General features: G+C 39.0%; 2 protein-coding genes across 5 annotated transcripts in view; both read right to left on the minus strand.

The window, feature by feature from the left end:
• Positions 1–8: 8 nt before the first annotated feature.
• On the minus strand, positions 9–5,480 carry tmem30c (transmembrane protein 30C). Its single transcript, XM_042002640.1, has 7 exons — positions 4,815–5,480; positions 4,497–4,613; positions 4,189–4,296; positions 2,249–2,339; positions 2,023–2,166; positions 1,715–1,927; positions 9–1,533 (listed from the first exon to the last, which is right to left on the minus strand). The coding sequence occupies exons 1-7, from the start codon at positions 5,010–5,012 to the stop codon at positions 1,346–1,348; spliced, it is 1,059 nt and encodes a 352-aa protein (XP_041858574.1). The 5' UTR covers positions 5,013–5,480; the 3' UTR covers positions 9–1,345.
• Positions 5,481–5,589: 109 nt separating this feature from the next.
• The window catches only part of cmss1 (cms1 ribosomal small subunit homolog), a 34,425-nt gene continuing 19,493 nt past the window's right edge, over positions 5,590–20,521 (minus strand). Inside the window, exons 1-10 of one of the 4 annotated variants that reach the window (XM_042002642.1) lie at positions 19,170–19,239; positions 8,895–9,013; positions 7,943–8,014; positions 7,473–7,611; positions 7,313–7,372; positions 7,109–7,211; positions 6,965–7,025; positions 6,805–6,892; positions 6,650–6,738; positions 5,590–5,867 (exon numbers count right to left, since the gene is read on the minus strand). In XM_042002642.1, the coding sequence (XP_041858576.1) occupies positions 5,784–5,867; positions 6,650–6,738; positions 6,805–6,892; positions 6,965–7,025; positions 7,109–7,211; positions 7,313–7,372; positions 7,473–7,611; positions 7,943–8,014; positions 8,895–9,013; positions 19,170–19,224 (870 nt within the window). In that variant the 5' untranslated portion in view covers positions 19,225–19,239 and the 3' untranslated portion in view covers positions 5,590–5,783. Of the gene's footprint in view, positions 5,868–6,649; positions 6,739–6,804; positions 6,893–6,964; positions 7,026–7,108; positions 7,212–7,312; positions 7,373–7,472; positions 7,612–7,942; positions 8,015–8,894; positions 9,014–19,169; positions 19,240–20,521 lie in introns of those variants that run through there. The other 3 variants (XM_042002643.1, XM_042002644.1, XM_042002641.1) reach the window with 3 other exon arrangements.

Below are 20,521 nucleotides of genomic sequence, written 5' to 3' on the forward strand. Positions count from 1 at the left end.
TAACTTCATAATTACACTGCAAATTCATTTGGAAAAGTTAACAAAAAGTCAAGTCTTTTTTCTGAGTCATTATCACAATTGTTATAAATACTATTACATTCTGTGTTTAACAAAAGCAAACGTTTATCAAATGAAATCAAGCAAACAAATGGATTAGCTTCTGTGCTAATGCTGCATTTGACTGACTGGAAACTCAGTATCTGCTCACTATTTTAGGACAGTACTCAGTACTTCACATTTTAGATCCCTAGCCCTAAAAGACAACTTATACTGTAAATGCAAAATGTCATGTTACTCTCAAAAAGCAAAAATCTTTTAAACCTCTTTAGTTCAGTTTCTTTAGTTAAGGGATAATTCCAACTATGGTGGTGTGTCAGTAAGTTGCTGCTGTGCAGTTCAGAGTTTAACTTCCAGACTTTCCTCCCTTGAACAGATGACGTTCTTTGGCTAAAAAAAAAGCCTCCCAAATAGATGCGAATGAGACCAAAGCTCCACAAGTGGTTTGAATGGTTGATTGTGATATTTGGTTTAAGCCCTGTTCAGTTCAGAGTGAGATTCTGTTGCTTTAGTACAGGACCAAGTGTTTCTATGAAGGTCCAACCCGTACGTTGGATCTTTAAAGGCACATTACTAAACTTTGGTAGATGTACATACTGTGGTGCCCTCTAATGATCTGGCATCTGTCTGGGGAAAAAAAAATTCTTCCATCACTTTTTTCTTAACTCTGCTGCAACAAGAATCCAACCTCTTACACAAAGTTGTAATCTGGGTCTGCAGCGGCGAAGCTTAAGCAGTCAAATATTTACAGGGTGACAAATCTGCTCATCCTCCTGTCCTTCATATTTATATTAATCACAATATAACTTCATGAAAAAAATCTAAGGTAGTTTTGAAAGATGAAGCCATAAGGAAATACAGGACAGTCCAAGCATGGAAGCTCTTAAAAATGAGAGGGTTCAATTAGCTTTAATTATAACTGCTGTTTGGAAACTTCTGGGATATTTCATGCAGATGTGACTAGTCTATCAGAAGTTACCTTTTATTTATTTATTGTCCTCCTGGTCAAGAGAAAAACATGTTTGAGTCTTAGCTGAGGTTCATCAAATGCAGCATTAAACAGCAAACCTATATGGAGTTCAAAACATCACTAAACAAAAACCATCACAAAAGTCATCAAGATTTCTGACTCAACTCTGCATCAGTTTTCCTTCCACTGATGTTAAATTGTCCCAAATTAACCTTTTTTTTGCCATTCTTCATCAACTCCCATCAGTGCTTTTGTTTTTCAGGATTTTTTAGTCTTGCAAGCAGCAGGATAATCAGTCATCTGCTTCACTCTTACCCATCATTCCTTCATGTTCTTCCCATCCTTCCCAAACTTCCACCACACCACCGTTAGGATGACGGCTGTCACTAGGAGCAGGCTGCTGGTTACCAGGTAAGCAATAGGCAGGAAATGGTTCTGACCTCCAAACCATGTCAACGTGGTCAGCACTACTACCTTTCTGCCTCGGAAGTACTGCACAGGAAAGTCTGCAGAGGCAGGATGTCAAGGGTTGAAAGAGATTATCGTAAAGAGAATCTACTGTAGTCTCAAACAGGCCCCGAGTGTGTGCTTATGTGCTCGAGAGGGGCTGAGATGTGGAAATAGGACATGAGTAAGCGACAGATAAATCCACATTTGCAGACTCCACTAACAGCAGTGAAAGGATACTGTAGGAGATTTGGATGCTGTAGTTCCCTGCAGGAAGCCCATTAGTGAAGGGCTTATTGGCTCTGTGTAAAATCCCATAGAGCTTCTTGAAGTTGGGGAACGCCGCCTCCCTCATCCAAACAATCAGATCATCGTTAATGAAGCCGTTGTTGGTCGGGTCGAGGGGATCGAGCTCATACACAGGCTTCTGCCAGTAAGGAGGTCGTGTTGTTTCTGTGGAGGAAGCATTTAAAATGTGGCTCGGTGCTTAAGAGAAGTTAAAAAATAAAATAATAAACACATTCTGTGACTGAGGTTGTGTCCTTTACCTTCAAACACCTGAGCCAGTGATAAATTGTCCGTCTTCGGGTTGCGGTATTTGATATTTTTGTCAGTGTACCAGGTGAGACCTTTCCGTAATAGAGGGACGTTCAAGGGACCGCTGGACCTATGATAGGTCAGAATAAAGGAGTCTGAGAGGAAAATGTGAGTTAATAGTCCAGTTTAGAGACGAGGATGTAATGACTGATGATGTGTGCCATGAGTGGTGTTTACCATTGAACATACTGTTGGCCACGGCACCGCAGGGAGCAATTGGGACTCCATTCTTGTCTTTTGCAAATGGTTCACAGTATGAGCTGGGATTCTAGAGAAGGAAATGACAAATACATGAGATACAAGTTCCTTAAAAACAGGAAGATTCTCAGTTTTATGGTCTAAACACCAACCAGGAAATCAACTATTTAAAGTGAAAGCTGCTCACACACTTATCAGTATTATCAGGGGTGTGTCTTCTGTTTTTCATCTTCGAAACATGACACTCCCAAACAGACGATCTGGCTCTCCTGGCCCACTTCATCAATATAAACTCATCTGACTATCGGTAAAAACCCTTCCTGATCCCCTGCAGTTACAAGAGAGTGGAGAAGCCCCTTTATTGAGGGTGTATTAATGTTAGGAAAAACACCTTTTATCTGTGCATAGTGACAGAATCAGCATCTTTTATTTTGTTGCTCTTTGAGATCACCAACCACACAGTAAAAACAAACTTTACACTGCCTCTATAACTTGTTTAAGTCCTCACATTAGGTTACTTTTTATATTAAAGAACAAGCAAGAAAAAAAATCTGTCACATTAACTGCCAGCAACATGATGACAATACTGACAGTTAGGTCAAACAATCAGACAAACTACTGAGGAAATGCATCGTGCACAGCTGCAGGCTTTTCCCTTTGTTACATCCTGCAGTAAAAGCTCTGGATGTGATAAGTGTGGCATTTGCATTAGAAAAAACCCACAACACGGAGGTGAAGAGGCTCTTAATGCAAGTACAATGGGCCAACAGGGAGCCGAGTCTGGTGGCAAGTTGTATCCTCTTTGCTGTTGCATGTGGGGGAAGCAGATGTAAGAGCAATGGATCTCAACAGACTCTTGAAAACTCAGTTTCAAAGAGAACAGTAGTGTTGAATGATGGCGTGATCCTCCCCATAAAACCCATTTGTAACACCCAGTCAAATGAAGCACTCCCCAGTAGGTAGACATACAGAAGAGTCAGGTCGAAATGCAAATCATTCATAAGCCTTGAGAATAAATAACTCTGATTATGCTTTACTTGATCCAGCTGGACACTTTCTTTTGACATTTGACAACAAGGTCAACCTGTACAGGAAAGACTGGGGAGAAATAAGCTTGGGACATCTCAAGATCTGAACCATCAGCATCGTATGTAAAACACATGGATGCAGTATGACGGCGTGAGTATGCATGATGCTGAGTGACTGGTGTTTATGATGCTGTCACAGAAGCAGCAGGATAAAGAATGAAGATTTACGTATGCTCAGATTCAGCCAAATGCAGCAAATCTGGATGGACGGTGCTTCACAATGCAGACGGACCATGGAGAAATAAATTCTACAAGCAATCGAGGGCTTCTTGAAGTTAACCAAGTGGAATATTCTGCAATCAAGTAATCTAGCTGCATCTGACTTGCTGAAGAGAGACCCACAAACTTATGAGGAAAGTGGTGGTAAAGTTCTGGCAAAGTATCAGGAGAGAAAACTGTTTTTGGTTCATTTAGGAAGTACTTAACTGCACATGATTCAGGATATTTTTTTTAAAATAAACACTTTATTCTTGTTGATTTTTCCTCACTAGATTAAAGTATCACGAAAGATACTCAAATTGAACCCTCTAAGCCCTGTGCCTATTTTTTAGGCCTCTCGTGTCGACTTATTTCTAGGCCTGCTGGTCTAAGTTACATAACACTGAAAATGACCATTCTGCTTAGTATCTTTAATCTTTAAAATATTTGATACTTTCTATACAGGGCAAAACCTTCAATACTGAGAGTTGATGACTACGCAGAGCATGTAAAATTGTTTGGAAACGTCTTTCATCTCTGGTCAAATGCAGGCAAACAAGTGGAAGAACAGCTTTCACACAAATACAAATGTGTTTTTGAGATATGTGAAATTAAAAAAATATCTGGAGATACCTTTAACTTATTTATCCTGCCGACCATCTGCCCATCATCTCTGGAGTCCATGTATCTGCGGAGGTTCTGATGGAAGTTTTTCAGACCATAGTAGAAAAAGACATCTCCCTGGGATAGAAGCGGATGTTAGACTGAATTCTGTCAGTTTTCTGAAGATTTATAAGATGAATGGGAAATAGAAGTATTTAAAAAAGGGTATATTGGATGTTGACTATGAAAGTAAATGTGAATTTTTGTACAAAATAAGCTGACGTGGGTAGCTGAGATGCCCCCTAAGTCCATATGCTGTCACATTCATGAGCTGTTACCTTAAACGCTTTCTCAATGGAAAAGTCCACCTTACAGCTGCAGGTTTGCTCTGCGTTGCTCACATTTTTTCGCATTTCATAACATCTTTTGCAGTCCTCGCTCTCTGTGTAATCCAGCTGAAAAGACAGAATTGTAAAGCTGAATCACCAGAGATGAACCTTTTTCAAACATAACCTTGGATCTTTTCTTTGCCACTCCCCTTTTTATTGCACACAAGATAATTTGAGCTTTTCCACTGCCCAACACACACACGCCCTTCTGTATTTTACATGTACAGAGATCAAGCTGAAAAACTCAAGAGGTGCAGTTTCACTCACCTTCATTTCCTTTGTGCTTTGAACAGTAAGCAGCAGCCACACTCCCAGCAGCAGGCATATCGAGGCCATAATGTAGAAGAAAGGCAGCACAGTGTTAGCGGTTAGCATTGGAGACCAGGCAGGTAGTCTCTGCTGTTTGAAGGCAGAGTTGTCTGGCCTTCGAGACAAGGGCCCCGGCTTTGTTTTCTCTTTCCCCATGACTGGACCTTCAGCTGGAGGAAGAACTTGATGGATGACTGGAGATTCCCAAAAAATTTGTACAAGAAGGCGTTGTTCTATCTTCTTTTGTTGGTTTTCTTTTCAGTCAGCGATATCTCTCTGTACACGCTCACACGCATAAACACAAGTCTGCTTGCCAAGAGATTTTCCCAGCAGGCTTTGCTGTGTGAGAGACCGTTGTGGCCTGTAACTTATTAACCAAGATCCTTTACTCACCTACCTCTTTCTGCTTCCTGTTACCTCCACTTGTCTAAAAGATTGTTTTGCTCTTATTTACCACTTCCTTCCTGAAACACAAGGTACAGGAACACAGCTGACTTTAACAAATTATCTGTGCTGTTTTAATGTTTTGTCATATTAAAACAACACAGAACAAAAATGCTTCACAAGATAAATTCTCAGTTTTGTGCATTTACATTACATTACTTTATCTAAAGGATGCTGTGATCACTGGGACTTCCTGATGAGCAAGTAAACTCATGACCTCACGTCCCCACGAGGAGGGACTCCTTAAAGTCAAAGTAAACAAACAGGAGGATGTGGGCTTTATAATGAGTCAGTTTATTCAATCCTTCACACAACACTGTGACTGGACTACGAGAGTTAAAAAAAACAAGCATATGTTCTACAGTCTTTAAAAATAAAAGAAAGCCAGCGTGAGACTGACACGGAGAGAAAAACAGGAAACGGCTTCTCTGCAACCTCTGTGAAATGTCAGTGTCATTGACACAGAAAATCCACAGTGTTAAGTTAAAATAGTCCTATTTTGACTTTGTCCTCTTTACAGGCAGTCAGGATTCCCGTCTCCAGCAGCTTCATGAAGTCCAGTTTGATCTGAGAGAAACAAGAACATGTAAAAATGACATGTTTCGTAACATAAATAGTTATTTTAATCCACAAAAAGAATTCAATTTTTTTATATTAAAGTATAAAGTTCTTCATCCTCATTGCAAACACCCAGAATGTCATTTCAGTTTCTGTGGAACCAGAAGTGACCGTAGGGGTGATATCTGAAAGCTGACTGGACAAAAATACATCTGACCACAGGGACACTGATGAGACAGAGGCTGTGTTCAAACTGTGCTCAGAGTGAACTTTATAGTCCAACATAACTTCTCAGCCACCACACAGTCCATTATATGGTCATGAGGTACACCAAAACCCAATCCCGGTTCTACCCCAACTTTTTTTTTTTTTTAAATCAAAGGGTAGTAGTCAGCCAAGAGGAATTTGGATGGTTAGATGATCTCCTTGGTATGTTCCCATGTATGTGTGTTAGCCTTTAAATAGAATAAATATTACAGATAAATGCTCATTAATTACTTTTATTTAACATACCAATGACCCCAACACTACAAAAATAAAATGCCTTAACTTCATCAAAGGAAAAAAGAAAAAAAAAAAGATATCAGTAAAGACTAAATCATACAGTGGCATCCTTTCATTCTTTATTTTGCCATTTCACCCAAAGATGGGTCCCTTTTTGCTTACAAGATAAAGAAAAGTGAAGCATTCTCCTGTTTTAGATGCTGAATTTGACGAATCAAATGTCCAACACATCAGCTCTGTCTAAACTAGTTGATTATTTTCTTGTCCAGCAGGGGGCAGCAGCTCACCTCAGGAATGTCTACCATCCGTCTGAGTTTCTGGTCCCTCCAGTTCCAGTCCAGAACCAGGTACCGCAAAGCCTGCAACTTCAAACCCTCTGCGGAACAAAATTAGAGTGAGACACCTGCAACCGCTTTGAAGTCAAACAATCAAACTTACACACCGTTTTCAATGAGAGCACAGATCCTGCCTGGTGTCCCAACTCCTATGTGAGCGATGCCTTTCTGCAGCAGCTTCACCTGCTCCTCCATCTGTGTACAAACAATGTTTTGGTAGATCCCAAAGTTCACAATGTGGGACAATCACTGATGATCCTTTTCTACCTTTATGTGTTTTGCAAAAAGTTTCACCACTTTGGCTTCACCTTTGAAAGTAGTCATCTGCCTGTGAATGAAAAAAACACAAATTAAAAATGATAATCCTGAGTAACATAAAAAGCCAACGAACATCACAGGCTCAACACTCACTTAATAAGCTCAATGACTCGAAGCGCCGAGCTGCAGACGATGAGGATGACCACCGAGCTCTTTTCCGTGTGTTGCTTTTGGATCTTTGCCCACTTGGGACAAACTTTGTAAAACAGAACAAAGAAGTAATCAAAGTGAAACATGAGTTTAGAGGTAAACAGCCAAGAGAGAATTCCCCTTAAAAAAGGTCAGGGCATCACTCACTCTGCTTTAGATAAGAGGAGAGGGTGTGCGTCAAGTCATTACTGGACAGGAAACAGGAGTCTGAAAGATGTGAGTGGACACATGGTGACCTCTGAGAGTTAAACCATCAGCAGGTATTGACTGCACTTGCAAGATAAAAGAGGGAATCGCTGTGACTCACTCTGTAGTTTCAGCTCCTCCAGCTCGATCACGGAGCGTTTGTCTGAGAAGTACTGTTTGACCAGATCCTGCAGGTCAGCTGGACAGCCTGGCTTTGGCTCGGAGGTGGCCAACACTTCTGTGATTGTTTTCTTTTTCTTCTGAAAAACAAAATATATGTAAGTGACATGATATTTAGCTGTATAAGCTGAAACTCTTTCCTCTCGTTTTGTGCATGCAAGTCAGCTTGCACAATCAGAGAGAAAGATCTTTTCACTGCATACGCTGTATTTATATTCAAAGTATTACATATAAGAGGCTGTTAATGTCTTTTCCTCTAATCTTGCATCTTATTGAAATTTCCTACTAACAGCTGCTGTAAAAACTTACTCTCACTGATGGAGGATCAAAAATAAAGTCTACTGATGAAATTATCTCATCTACCCTACACTTGTTGTCCCTTTTGGTGACAGCAGGTGACGCCACACTCACCCTCCTCTTCCTCTTGGGTTTAGCTGACTGTTCCTCCTCCGCCTCTTTCTTTTGAGGGATTAGACGCTTATTCTGTAAAAACAGGACAAGAACACACAATTCAGGTAAAATACTCACATATGACATTAATCAACCAGCTAATATAACCAGACACACTTGTATAACTCTGCTTTATATATCTACATTATATTAATAGTCTGAATAGTATGAACATACAAGGATAAATTCCAGCTAGTACACAGATCACAAAACAATTGAGAAAGGGAAGTGTATGTTACATTTTTAAACATACTAATATACAACAATTCGTTATATAAAAAGTAAACAAAAAAAATTCTGACATGTAAGGACATTTATTATAGAACAGGGGTGTCCACAGTCAGTCCTCAAGGGCCGCTGTCCTGCAGGTCTTCGACGTGTCCCTGTTCCAACACACCTGACTCAAAATAAATGGATCCAACAGCCTATGAAGCTCTGCAAAATGACTCATTTATTTCACTCAAGCGTGTTGGAGCAGGGAAACATGGAAAACATGCAGTATTATGGCCCTCAAGGACTGGAGCTGGAAACCCTTGTTATTGAAAAACATATCTTCTCTGTTTACTTAAGTAAATCTAATTCTCCACAGTCAGCTGTGTACTTATTTATAATAAATATGCTTAATACTAACATGTGAGTATGAATGAAAAACCGCCACACTAACATGGCTGCCTGTACTCAGAGTGTCTCCCCTTGTTTTGTTGTGAACTGGTAGTGTGAAATAATAGAAAATTATCCAGACTGTCCAGATTAACTTTCTGTTGAACTCTGGTCAATTTCACAGTTTCATACCAATAAGTATGTTGTATATATGTACATAGTATGTTTACCATATATATGCCCTGTCTACTTGTTTCATGTCATGTACGGTAAAGACATTGAAAGGGCAGCATTAACCCAGAAAGGACACAACCTGCTCATTAGTTTTCTTCTTCTTGGCTTTGACTGGTTTCTCCGTCGTCCGTTTCCTCTTCTCTGGTTTACTGCTCGTTTTTTCTGCTGGCTGCTTCTTCTCTTCTGCTTCAGATGCATCTGTTTAAAAGAAAAAGGAAAATTTTCCCCATTAAATCCTACACATGAAATGGTGTGTGCACATCCGCACTATATTTAGGTTAACTCAGGAAGAATGGAGGTAATGAAGGAAAACGGTGTGCCTGCAACATCCGAGTAAATTCTGTTTGATTGCCTGTGAGTTTGGCCACTTTAAAACTGTTTCTGGGTTAAATTTGCAGCTGAAAGAAGACCAACACCAACACTTTGCTTCATTCATTGGACTCTTGGTCCAAAAAAGGGAACTGCTGGGATTATGTCTCAGATGGTTCAGGTTATTCATCATGTGTGAGCATTCAAATGTACTATATAGTTAGAAATATATACACAAATGTTAACTAAGGTAACAACAATGTAAGTGATCTCAAACCAAGCATCTGGTTATATTTAGCTTTCCTGTTGCTGCTACTTCTTGGTGCATTCCTCTAGTTTTGTGCTATGAGGTCATATTTAGACCCTTTGGCATATCAGGAAGCCTGGGCTAGAGCTTTTAAAACAGATACCAGGCTGAAGTAAACAATAAATCTCTGGGTTTTACTGCAGTGTACTTCCTGAATGTGTCGATTTGAAATACTGTACACTTCTACCTGTTAAACTTATAAAAAGAACGACATGTGAACGTGAGCTATAGCTAAAAATCCTTTTACGTGACTAAATTTGAACGTTTGACTATTGATCATTTGAGTTTCCAGAGAAATATGACTGCTTGGCTGCATGAGGTGCAATTTCAAGCATGTTTTCTTTTCCAAATCCCAATCAGGAAAACAAAATGACTATCATTAATCTTTAACTGCTGTGATCTCACAGATTTTTGTTGTTTTATCTATGGTCTGCATCTTCCACTAACAGCAACTCCACTGGCATTGACAGGAATGGATTTAAAATCCACTCACACTCATACAGGATTCAGCGGGAATGATGAATGCATGCATGTAAATGTATGTAATCTCATGTAACTTTTAACAGATTTACCATTTACAATTCAGTGTCATAACTTGCTGCTGTGAGGTTTTACTGTAAAGCATCCACAGAGAGCAGAATGCATTTATCACTAATCTTGGTGATCTAAAGCCTTACAGCTGGTTTGGATCTATATTGCTCTTTTAACCCTGCAAGCGACTGTAAGATGCTGCATGTGGCAGCTTCTGTGCTCGGGAAAATCGAGCGTGGCTCAGATCTGCCACAGTGTATCGTTGCTTCCGGCCGAAAGCGCTCCTAACAGGCGTGTGCACACACACACACACAAAACATCTGATGCAAATTTTCTGCCTTGTCCTCCAATTTACCATCTCTCAATCAATTTTTCAGTGGTTATAAAAACACACTTCCTCAAGTGTTTTTGTACCACTCTTTTTTTTCCTTTTGCTCTTTGAGTTAAGCACCATGTTAAAGACTATTCCAAAGATGGATGGGAATCTTGATGAACGCTTTCCTCATAGGTCTTTTTCTTCTTTTCCTTAGCCCCACCCCTTTTAAATTAATTATTAGCCGTCCTTGCTCTCTACGTTCATCCATCAGGCTTCTCCTGTTAAAAGACCACCCCCACTATTGATGGACCAAGCTTGCCATTTGTCTACATCTTCTCTGGTTCTTAAGACCCTCTTACTCTCACTGTGGACAGCTATAGCAAAATATGCCAAAGATCAAAGAGGAGAGGGTGAAGGGAGAATGAATTAGTGAGGTGAGTTGGACTTAAAGCCTTAATTGAGTACCGGTCCAAAAATAGGTAAGACTTTAGCTCTTTGTTGGCAGAGAAAATGACCCTTTGTTTTAGGTTAACTGATGAACTTTACTTGCATGTTTATTTACAGTCAATTTACAGGCTCAGAGGTCAGTGATGGTATCTAATAACACAGTTTACAGGAAATATCACTCGCTCAGGATGGTTTCATTTTGTTCCAACCGGCAACATAATATATTTAGGTTGTGAAAACAATTACTGCTTCTGTTTGACCTTTTTAATGTGGTTTTCGCACCATCCACAGGCATAATTTAGATGCCTGAGCTGGCAACATGAAATGAAATGCCTGACGTTGCTGTTCTGTGTTCAATGAGCTGTGAAGTACTCTACAACGAGCCTGTGGGTACAGAAGTTAACCAAATGTTTAAACGAGTAAAAGGTGCTGACATGGCAAGCAGACTCTTTACACAATTTAATTTAACAAATGACACACCTAAAGAATTCCTTGCTAACATATGCCCACAACTATTTTATTTTCCTGTATTTATAAAGGAATTTAACAGTGTTATCATATGCCTTATACAGTGAAAAAACATACTCCTATATGTGCTTTGGACTAGAAATTATGCATCATGTAGGAGTGTGCTAACTAGTACTCATCCCTGTTTTAATTGGCCAGTTTTAGTGGCATGATAAAACACAGCCTGCCAGTCCACACCAACTTTAAAACTCAAGACAGCTTCATTCAATGGAAAATGATCATTTTAGTTCTCTGGAAAAGGTTTAACTGTACAAAACATTACAACTAAAATGGCTTGTAATTGGTGTAATATTGAAAATGTCTAAATTATTTCCTTGACACATGCTCTTTCGAATATTTCAATTTCCTTTCATACTTGTCAATATCTGAATATTTATAACTTCTGCACTATAAAAACAGACCACAGAACCACTTCTGACCATCAGCCCATACAAGTTGGAAGATCTATATTATTAAAATTATTTCTCTGTTATTTCTTAGTTCCTTACCTGAAAGGTAATATCAATAATAACTGCCTTCATGTTCAACACAGCCTAAACCCTCTTAGACAAGTTTTCTTGCAGTTTTTTTTCTTTTTTTTTTATTGTTTCCCTGTCAATATGATCCCATCCAATATTGGTAATGTTTAGATTTGGACTCTGGAGAGAATTCATCACACCATAAGACCTGTTGCCACTGATTTACTGTCCATTTCATGAGTAATTTGGCGAACCTCGGCCTTTTCTCCTTGTTTCTCTTTAAGAATGGCTTCTTGACAGCTTTCCATGGAGGCTAATTCTAATGAGAGTTTGGTAAAGAGTAAATGAATCAACTGAGGGCCAGATGCATTTCTCAGGTCCAGTGTCAGGTTTATGTTTGATTTTTTTATTTTTATTTATTTCTTGAGGGTTTCACTTCCTGACACTGTTTATCTGCTGTGAGCCAACTTGAGACGACAAGATTTTCCATATTATCAGATTTTTGCCGTGTTCACACAACAACATAGTTTTTATGTTCAAGACTTTTAAAGTCATAGTGTGTTTTCAGTGTTGGTTTCTCCCCTGAGGCAGCAATGATATCACACACTGTAAACATCAGGGAAACACGGGAGCTCAAACCTACCTACATTTAACCAAACTGAATCACTATTTCTTACTATTTTATGAATGTCAAACAGTTTTGTCTTTGGCATTTCATGTAGCTACAAATAATAATAATAAAACAAATCATGTGTCTTAGTGACAGGCTGCTAGAAATTAAGTCCCCAAAGAAATTTACTCTTTGCCAAGTTGCCCGATATGTGTAGAAAGAACACCAGGCCAACCCTTGCGATAGGTGCTTAAATGATTCATAGATCATTTCGTAGAAAAAAAAATATATTTCCTTGAAATAATTAGCTAAATAGAAAGAGTGAAAAAGAAACCGATGCCCACAGAAAATCTTTGAAAACCCTCCAGAAAGCCTGGAGACTTATTGTGCAAGACCCCTATTAAATATCAGACAAAAAGTCTGGTTTCTTGGCAGAAAAAATAAAAAATAAATCAGGATCAGCTCAAGACTTTTGTGAAGTGCTGTAATACAATGCGTTCATTAATGTAGATTAATGTGAAAGTAAGGATTGTTTTCATCTTAAATGGGTTTATTATCTATGAAGAGTGCAGATCTTCAGTCACTGTGTCTGCCATGCTACGCCATCATTGTTCTGTCCAAGAACCAAAAAAAAACAAACAAAAAAACTAAAAAACTAAAATGTCAAATTCCATTTTTCTTTCCTTTATTCATCAATGTGCATTGCAGTGGTTTGTACAGGTACAGTACTGTAGCAGTTGGGTGAGAGCTGCATTAACATTGAATTAAGACATCATCATGTCCAACAGTCCTTAAACCCAGGAAGTAAAGAGAACCAACACAAGTTATTATGACCTAAATGAAAACATTGAGACTGAAAATCTCAGAAAAGACAAGTCGAATAAGCCAAATAAGTTGAATATAAAATATTAATTTTCAGAAAGAGGGGAAGGAAATCTAACTATGTCCAAAGCATTACCCAAAGAGAGCACACTTGGAGTGATTTTAAAGGTTAATATCTTCCCGAACTATCAATATCCTCTTTGCCAAAGAAGCTCCAGATGGTACACTTAGGAGGAAAACTACAGCTTTTCAGGTTCATGCAGGGCAATGAGGTTATAGCTCAGATAACCATGGATCAATTAGAGTCAGTGACTGTAAAGAGAAACCACATGCAGGGAAATGGGGCTACCCAGTAATCTTTAATGGGCGATCAATAGGGCTGACTGGTTTTAATGGATGGTCAATGGTGCTGACTGGATGTAATGGGGATCAATCGACTCGTTCCAGGAAACAGCTGATTGTTTCTCTTCCAAACAAATGGCAAAAGATTTGGTCATTGGTGTTTAAGGCTGATGTGCTTACTCGAGTAAACTAGCACTGTCCAGATACAACTACATAAGAGCTACCACGACCCCAGAGAAGCTCTGACGTTTCTATTTGTCTAAGTTAAGACAGTTTATAACTTTCACCCTCCAGGAATGCAAACATGTGACTTTACATACAGGCACAGACATCAGGACACGCATATACAGGTGGTGGATATTGAGAGTGGTGGGGGTGGGAGAGAAAACATAGAGGTTATTGGTTTAGGAGGCATGTAGCTTCCTCTTTAAAGCTACAATGAGTTATTGTTAAATCAATGGCTACTTTAGATTGCAGGCTCAAAATAACAAGCAGGATATACTCCAGTGACTAAAGACAGCCAATACAGAACACAAGCCTCTGGTTACATCTTCAGTTGTCTTCACTTTGCAGTTCAACCCAGTCAAGCTTATTATTCTAAAATCATAATTTGTTTCTCAGGTACCTGTGGCCATGTTGGTTGCTATACAAATAACTGTCACCTTGATACAAATAAGTGCAGGAATAAAACATTATCAGTAGGGGGAGTATTCAATCCAAAGTCATTTTAACAAAGATTTTGACTGCCAAATTATGAATATAAAAAAATAGGATATGATGTAAAGCTTCGCTTACAGGTATTAATACTTCATATACTTCTTCTCACATGCTTACACTCACTGCCTCAAACTTAAAAACTCTGGATCAGAAAAATCTAATGTTTTCATACTTTAAAGCAACATTTGTGTGAACCATACGAGTATTCAGGTATATACTATGCACATTCCCATACCTGCAACTAAACTGGAGTGCCCGAAGCTCAGACACGCAGTTTCCATTGTTAGTATCTTGATGCATTATAACCTTATTGCTGCTTTTGGTGAGCAATAACTGATTAGATCCATTCTTAATGCTGTGTTGTGCTCCGTCTATAATAAGGTCATGACATGCAGGTATGTAATCCTAAATACCTTCATGCAATCATACTGTCACTTCTCCTCCTGCTCTGAATAAGCTACGAATTAGGGGAGGTTGAGGCTCTGATTTATTACCACAATAAAACTACTGAAACACGTTTATGTACTTAATTTACTTTACATGTAAATACACTTTAGGGGTCTGTATCCCAGTTCCTGGAAAATAAAGAGCATTATAACAGCAGCTTCTTCTTCTTTGCTAATTTTGTACTAAAGTCTTGGTCGTTTGCAGCCTTTCCAAATATTTTTGCTACTTTAAGACTTGGCAATGTAATTTACAAATTTAATTTTTTTAAAATTTATGTGTTGATTTCACACGTATACTACATTAAAATTAAGACATCAAACAAAAGTAATGTCATAGAGAAAAAATATAAAATTTGGATATTTTGTTTGTAGTATTACTTAAAAAAAGATGCATACTCCAAACTATTAACTTCCCATTTCTGGCATTCATCCCCACAAGAAAATAAAATAACTTATAGAGTAACAAATGCATAGTCACATAGTGTCTGGTACAAGCGGCAACCTCCGTGGGTAAAATGTGAAGCCTACGCGGAAGTGCAAAAAATTGCAGTTCACCCCTCATCCGTTAGGGGCTGGCTCCAAAACAGAGCAAATCCCCATAGACTCGCATGTTAAAAAGGCCAACTTCACAGCAGAAATAAACATGTTTAAAGCCTGGTACAAAAACCATTTTAGGATTAATAGGTCAAGTTTATCTTCATGACAACTGTGAGGGGGCTGAATTTTTTTTTCTATCTCATCTGTTTGGATGTTATTTAATCTTGAAATTTGGCATAATTAGGGGCTTGTCCTTTTGATTGACAGGTATCCAATATCCGTGGAAAGAAGGGAGAGTGCAGCACAAATGTGGTTTTTAGCCGGCTAACAGTTTGCCTTAGCTTTAGCCCTCCTACCTTCATTAGCCAGTTAGCTCACGTTAGATACGAGTTGGCTCAGTTAGCTCTTAGCTACAGGCAGCTCCGGGTTTGATAGACGTCAATCATCCACCCCCACCTGCACAATCCCCCTCTCAGCTCCGCCACTTTGCTCATTTTTGTATTTTCCGGCTGCGACGGCAGGCGTGATGCTGCCAAGATGGCGACAGTAGGAACCGCCCAACGAGCTTCACTTTCGCTGCTCAGAAACCTACGGGTGACGTCACAGAGGCTCCGTCCATCGTTTATATACAGTCTATGGTCTGGTATAAGGAAAATGTGTTCACCATTAATGTAGACAAATCTCGCTCACCTTAAGCTCTTCTACATACCACCTATGCCCACATACCTTACTCCCCCGCTTCCAATGCTTTGGATCTTTGTAGGCATGCATGAACGCTGGCATATTCCAACTGATCTTCATCACTATCTCAGCCACAGCATTTGTCTAATTTATTCAATGATCCTAAATCTATCCTCTTATGTCTGCCATCTCAGAAGAGCGAGCAATCAGAAAAAAATATTGCACCGCCTTGTCTTGGTGACAGCCTTCATTTTCTGCACCATTGATTGATTGATCCATGTAGTTTAATCCCCAACGTTAGATTGGAACACCAACATCCACGTGTGTGAGTAAAGCCAATCCTGGCTGGCAGTGTGAGATAGGAGCTATTGAAGATTTTGCACACGAGGTGCTAATCAGAGATACAAGACTATGTAAATAACCCAAAGCTTTTAAGCTTTAAGTTGAGGAAAGATTAGCTAAGGTAAAAAAAAGTGAGTACCGTCGGTTGGACAGCACAGATGAAGGCTATAACTATATAAGTCCCTCCACTAAACCAAACAAAAAAAAAAAAAAACTATTTTGGTAAACGTTACTTCTCCTGAATATTTGAACTTTAATGTGACATATATGCTCTGAATACATGTCTGACCTGCCTGTGGGATTTCTGATGTCAGAACTTGCTTGAAAACCTGCTCTGGTTCAATAGATAAGCTGCATAAAGATGCTATGGAAGCTTAAATAATGCATTCAACAAACACTGACAACATGCTCACACTGAAGTCTACTTATTATAGAATAGTTTTAAAATAAAAGATTGAGATATTTGTTCATTTTCATGTGTGAAGGACTTTTAAGCTTGGTTTTATAAAGATACATCTTATCAGAAAAAATATAATTCAAATGGTTGTTCTATGTTTTAATCCAAAATATCTTAAAATACTTCTGGAGAAGCTCTTCATAAAAATTCTGGTCCCACAATTAACACGACTCAAGTTCTGAATTCCTCTTCTTATGCATTTTAGTCTTTACCCATCTCATTTAAATTATACCTGCCTCTGGGGGATTTAGAAACATTTCTTAATTGTTTTTATACTTTATTAATAACCATTACCACAATGTGATGCAATGCTTATGTAAGATAACATCTGGTGTAAGAATGAGTGTGAGGGTTAAATGCATGTCTTTCCCCAGAACACTGGTGCACACAAACCGTAAACTGCAGAATTTCACACAGTCATTACTTACTAAACAATGTTCTGCCAGAGTCCTGTTTAGCAAAAATAACTTCAAGACACAACTTACATCATAACTAAACAATGTCGACCGCATTTCATGACACTGCCCACCAGCAAATGGTTGTTTGCTTCTCACAATTATGGCCACCATATGATTGATAGAACTGTTGCTGTAATGTAGGAAAGACCACCTACAAGGTCTAAGCCATACAAAACAAGTAACCCAATATAAACATGAGAAAAGAAGACTAAAACAAGTAGAATTTAAAATGAAAAGTCAAAAATCTAAACTTGCAACAGTACAAGAGTTACTGAGTTACTGTAGAAGTGTTTAGCTCACCCTTATTGTTTAACTGTGGGTGAATCAACCCCACAATAACTACGACTCTTTAACAGCGATAGTTGACTGCTGTGACTGGGTATGTGGTTTTATAAAATGTAAAACTAATAAATATAGCAAACATTAGAGCCATTAGCGGGGTAAATAGTCGTTTAAACAACAAAGTATAGTAAAAGTGTATTGATATTTGTAAAGCAGGAAATAAGACATAATCTCAGGATTACCTCAGATAAGCAATAAATTACACATCACCTAGGATTGTTATATTATTAAAAGCTAAATCAACTATGCAGAAGCAGTAGGTGAAGGACACCCTCACTGGTCCCAAAAAAGTTAAAAGGCTAAGTTGAGACAGTTTGCTGGTCTGGAGCTTTCAGGTGTGCGCTAACATAGGAGGAAATACAACAGTAATGATCTGAGAGATGGAATTACATCAATCTGAGAAGGGTTTTTAGTAGGGCTGAGTATCACCACTAATTTCCTGAATCGATTCGGTTCAATTCACAACAGCCTGATTCAGTTCGATTCAATCTAATTTGATATAGATTCTTTTACAGATTTTTATATAACACCATTTTTTTTGGGACTGGTCCGTGACTGTCAGCAGTCTGGATGAAGAGAGAGGTGCCTCCCAGAGGAGGTGGGTTGCAGAAGTTTCGGGGCACGTTCCTTAGCCAGAGCAATTTGGGCATTGAGGGAGAGAGGAGATCCTTGGAGACAGGGTAGCTAGCGAGTCACCTGGACACAAGTCAAGGTCTGAGCAGCCTTGGCTGGGTACCCTGGATGAGGGTGTATGATGATGAAAGATCTAAAACACCCAATGATTCTAGGAACGTCACTCAAGATGTGTCCAGAATAGTAAAGCCATTTAAATAAAACACCAAGTTCATTTACATGACCATCAAAACAGATATCTGGGAGTAATCAGATAATTATAATAATTTGATATGGCTCATCTACATACACTTCTGAAATATGATATCCAAAATAGTAATGTCTACATTTACCGGTCAGTGTTTCCCCAGGTTCACAGCCAGAAATAATGTGATTGATTAAAAAAGAAAAGAAAAAAAATATATATATTTTTTTTAAATGTCTTCATCCTGTTTTTTTGATCAAACGATGAAGTGAACATGTTCTAGAGGAAATATGACTTTAAATGACTTCCGTTGTGACTTGTCACTGGATAGAAAACCATATAAAAAGAACTGAACTTGACCTTCATGTGATTTTCAAAAAATTCAGTGTTTGTTTAACACGGTGGAACCTGCAGTCTTTGCGTTAGCTGCTAATGTGAGAGGTAATAAGCTGCTAAAAAATGTTCAGGTTTAATCCAAAACTGAATTCAGAATTTGGCATTATCTCGACAAAAGAAGATGTTTTTGACAGAATTGACACAGACAACCTTTGAACCTTGTATATGCTAAGATTTCTCAGAGCATCAGCAGGTCACACAATAGTAGGGTCACCTGATGTCACCGGAAACTTAAGAGCAGATAGGGGGAGGTGCAGGTACGCCGCCCTGGGTGCTGTTTTGATAAACAAACAGGCCACTTGTTAAGCTGCCAACCTGCCTGCTAGCTGACGGTCCTCATTGGGGCAGACCTGGCAACCATTATCAAGCCTGACTCTGGCTCTGAGCCACATCTTAAATTCTGAGGTATTTTCATTGTGTGGGAGTGTGCCTAAATATTGGTAAACATCTAACTGATGAGGAAAAAACATGGTCTGACTTGTGTCGTCCACCTGTGTGTGCACAAGTTAGAATGAGAGTTGTGAGGTGTTCAGGCTCCTTTCCCATTAGTAAGCTGAAGAATGTGTCATGGCTCGGCACATTTAAAGACATGCACAGATGAAGAGAAGCAGAGAAAATAAATATATTAGCACTCATGTCTAAGAACCACTAGCACTCCCCCCACCCCAAACCCAGCCAACACAGAGAATATGTGTTGAAGCTCAACAACATATCAACTCTCCTGATGAGGCTTCTCTTTAGTCTACAAATTAAGTCAGCTCCTTCCTTCACATCAGGGCATCGGGCAGATTTAGCAATTTGTAGTTTGGCTTGTTCTGGTTTGGTATACATGATCCCAAAGTAAACCTCACACAAAAACAACTCATTCACAGTTTAGAGTTTCCATTGTCCTTTCCTGTAGTTAAAACAAGTGAAGTTAAGGACTGGACTGAGACACAAGACAGCTTCATCTGTCTTCCTGATGGATACACAGGGGACCATCAAGAGGAAGGGAGAGACTTTGAAACTGTCACTTGCCTTCTTTTCACAAGAGAAAAATACTTGTGTGTGGCTGAAGTCTCAAACAGTTACCTCCCTCTGCTTGGTTTGCTTTTCTTGCACAGTGTTTGTCCCTTAAGAAATAGTAGAAACGGTGCTCATCTTGTTTAAAGAGACTAAAGAGTGATCTAAGGCCCAGATGAAAACCAGTAAACGTTACCTGTGCATGCTTGGGAATGAGGAATAGCTAGTGGTAAAAGCAGACAAATTGCTTTTTCAGTTCAGCTATAGATTTTCTTATGAACAGAAATAAAAAGGTCTAAGAAGATTTTACTTCACTTTCAAGCTGCAGTTGCAGAATACCGCTAGACTCTAAGATCTTATTTCTTTTGTTCCAAATACTTAAAACATAAAACAAGCGTCTGTAAATTGATTTCACCACAAAATCGAATGACCGACAACAAGGAAATAAAAAGCATAATAAAAGGCATTCTTGGCCACTGTGGGAGCAGAAAGCAAAGCTGAGGAGTAGAGAGATGACATCATCTTGCACTAATAGGAACCTGCTTGCTTTCTGGGATGAGAACTTAGAGAAACTTGGAAAGCATGCAGTGTTTAGCTGATGAGATTTGCTTCAATTACACACATATACACATGCGTGACATATGTCACAAACATACTGTATCTAGCTCATATAGTCAGTACCTCTTGGAAACCTTTAGTTTCTTCAGCCAGGGATTACTGTAAATGTGCTGAGAGTAAAACTATGAGATGACATAAGCCTCACTCAAAGCAATGCCAGCGCAGGCATATCCATTTCAGTAACACTAACTGTTATGACAAGAGGCCATCTGACTTTGGATTA

The sequence above is a fragment of the Melanotaenia boesemani genome, chromosome 12, assembly GCF_017639745.1.
Source record: "Melanotaenia boesemani isolate fMelBoe1 chromosome 12, fMelBoe1.pri, whole genome shotgun sequence".
Classification (NCBI taxonomy): Eukaryota; Metazoa; Chordata; class Actinopteri; order Atheriniformes; family Melanotaeniidae; genus Melanotaenia; species Melanotaenia boesemani.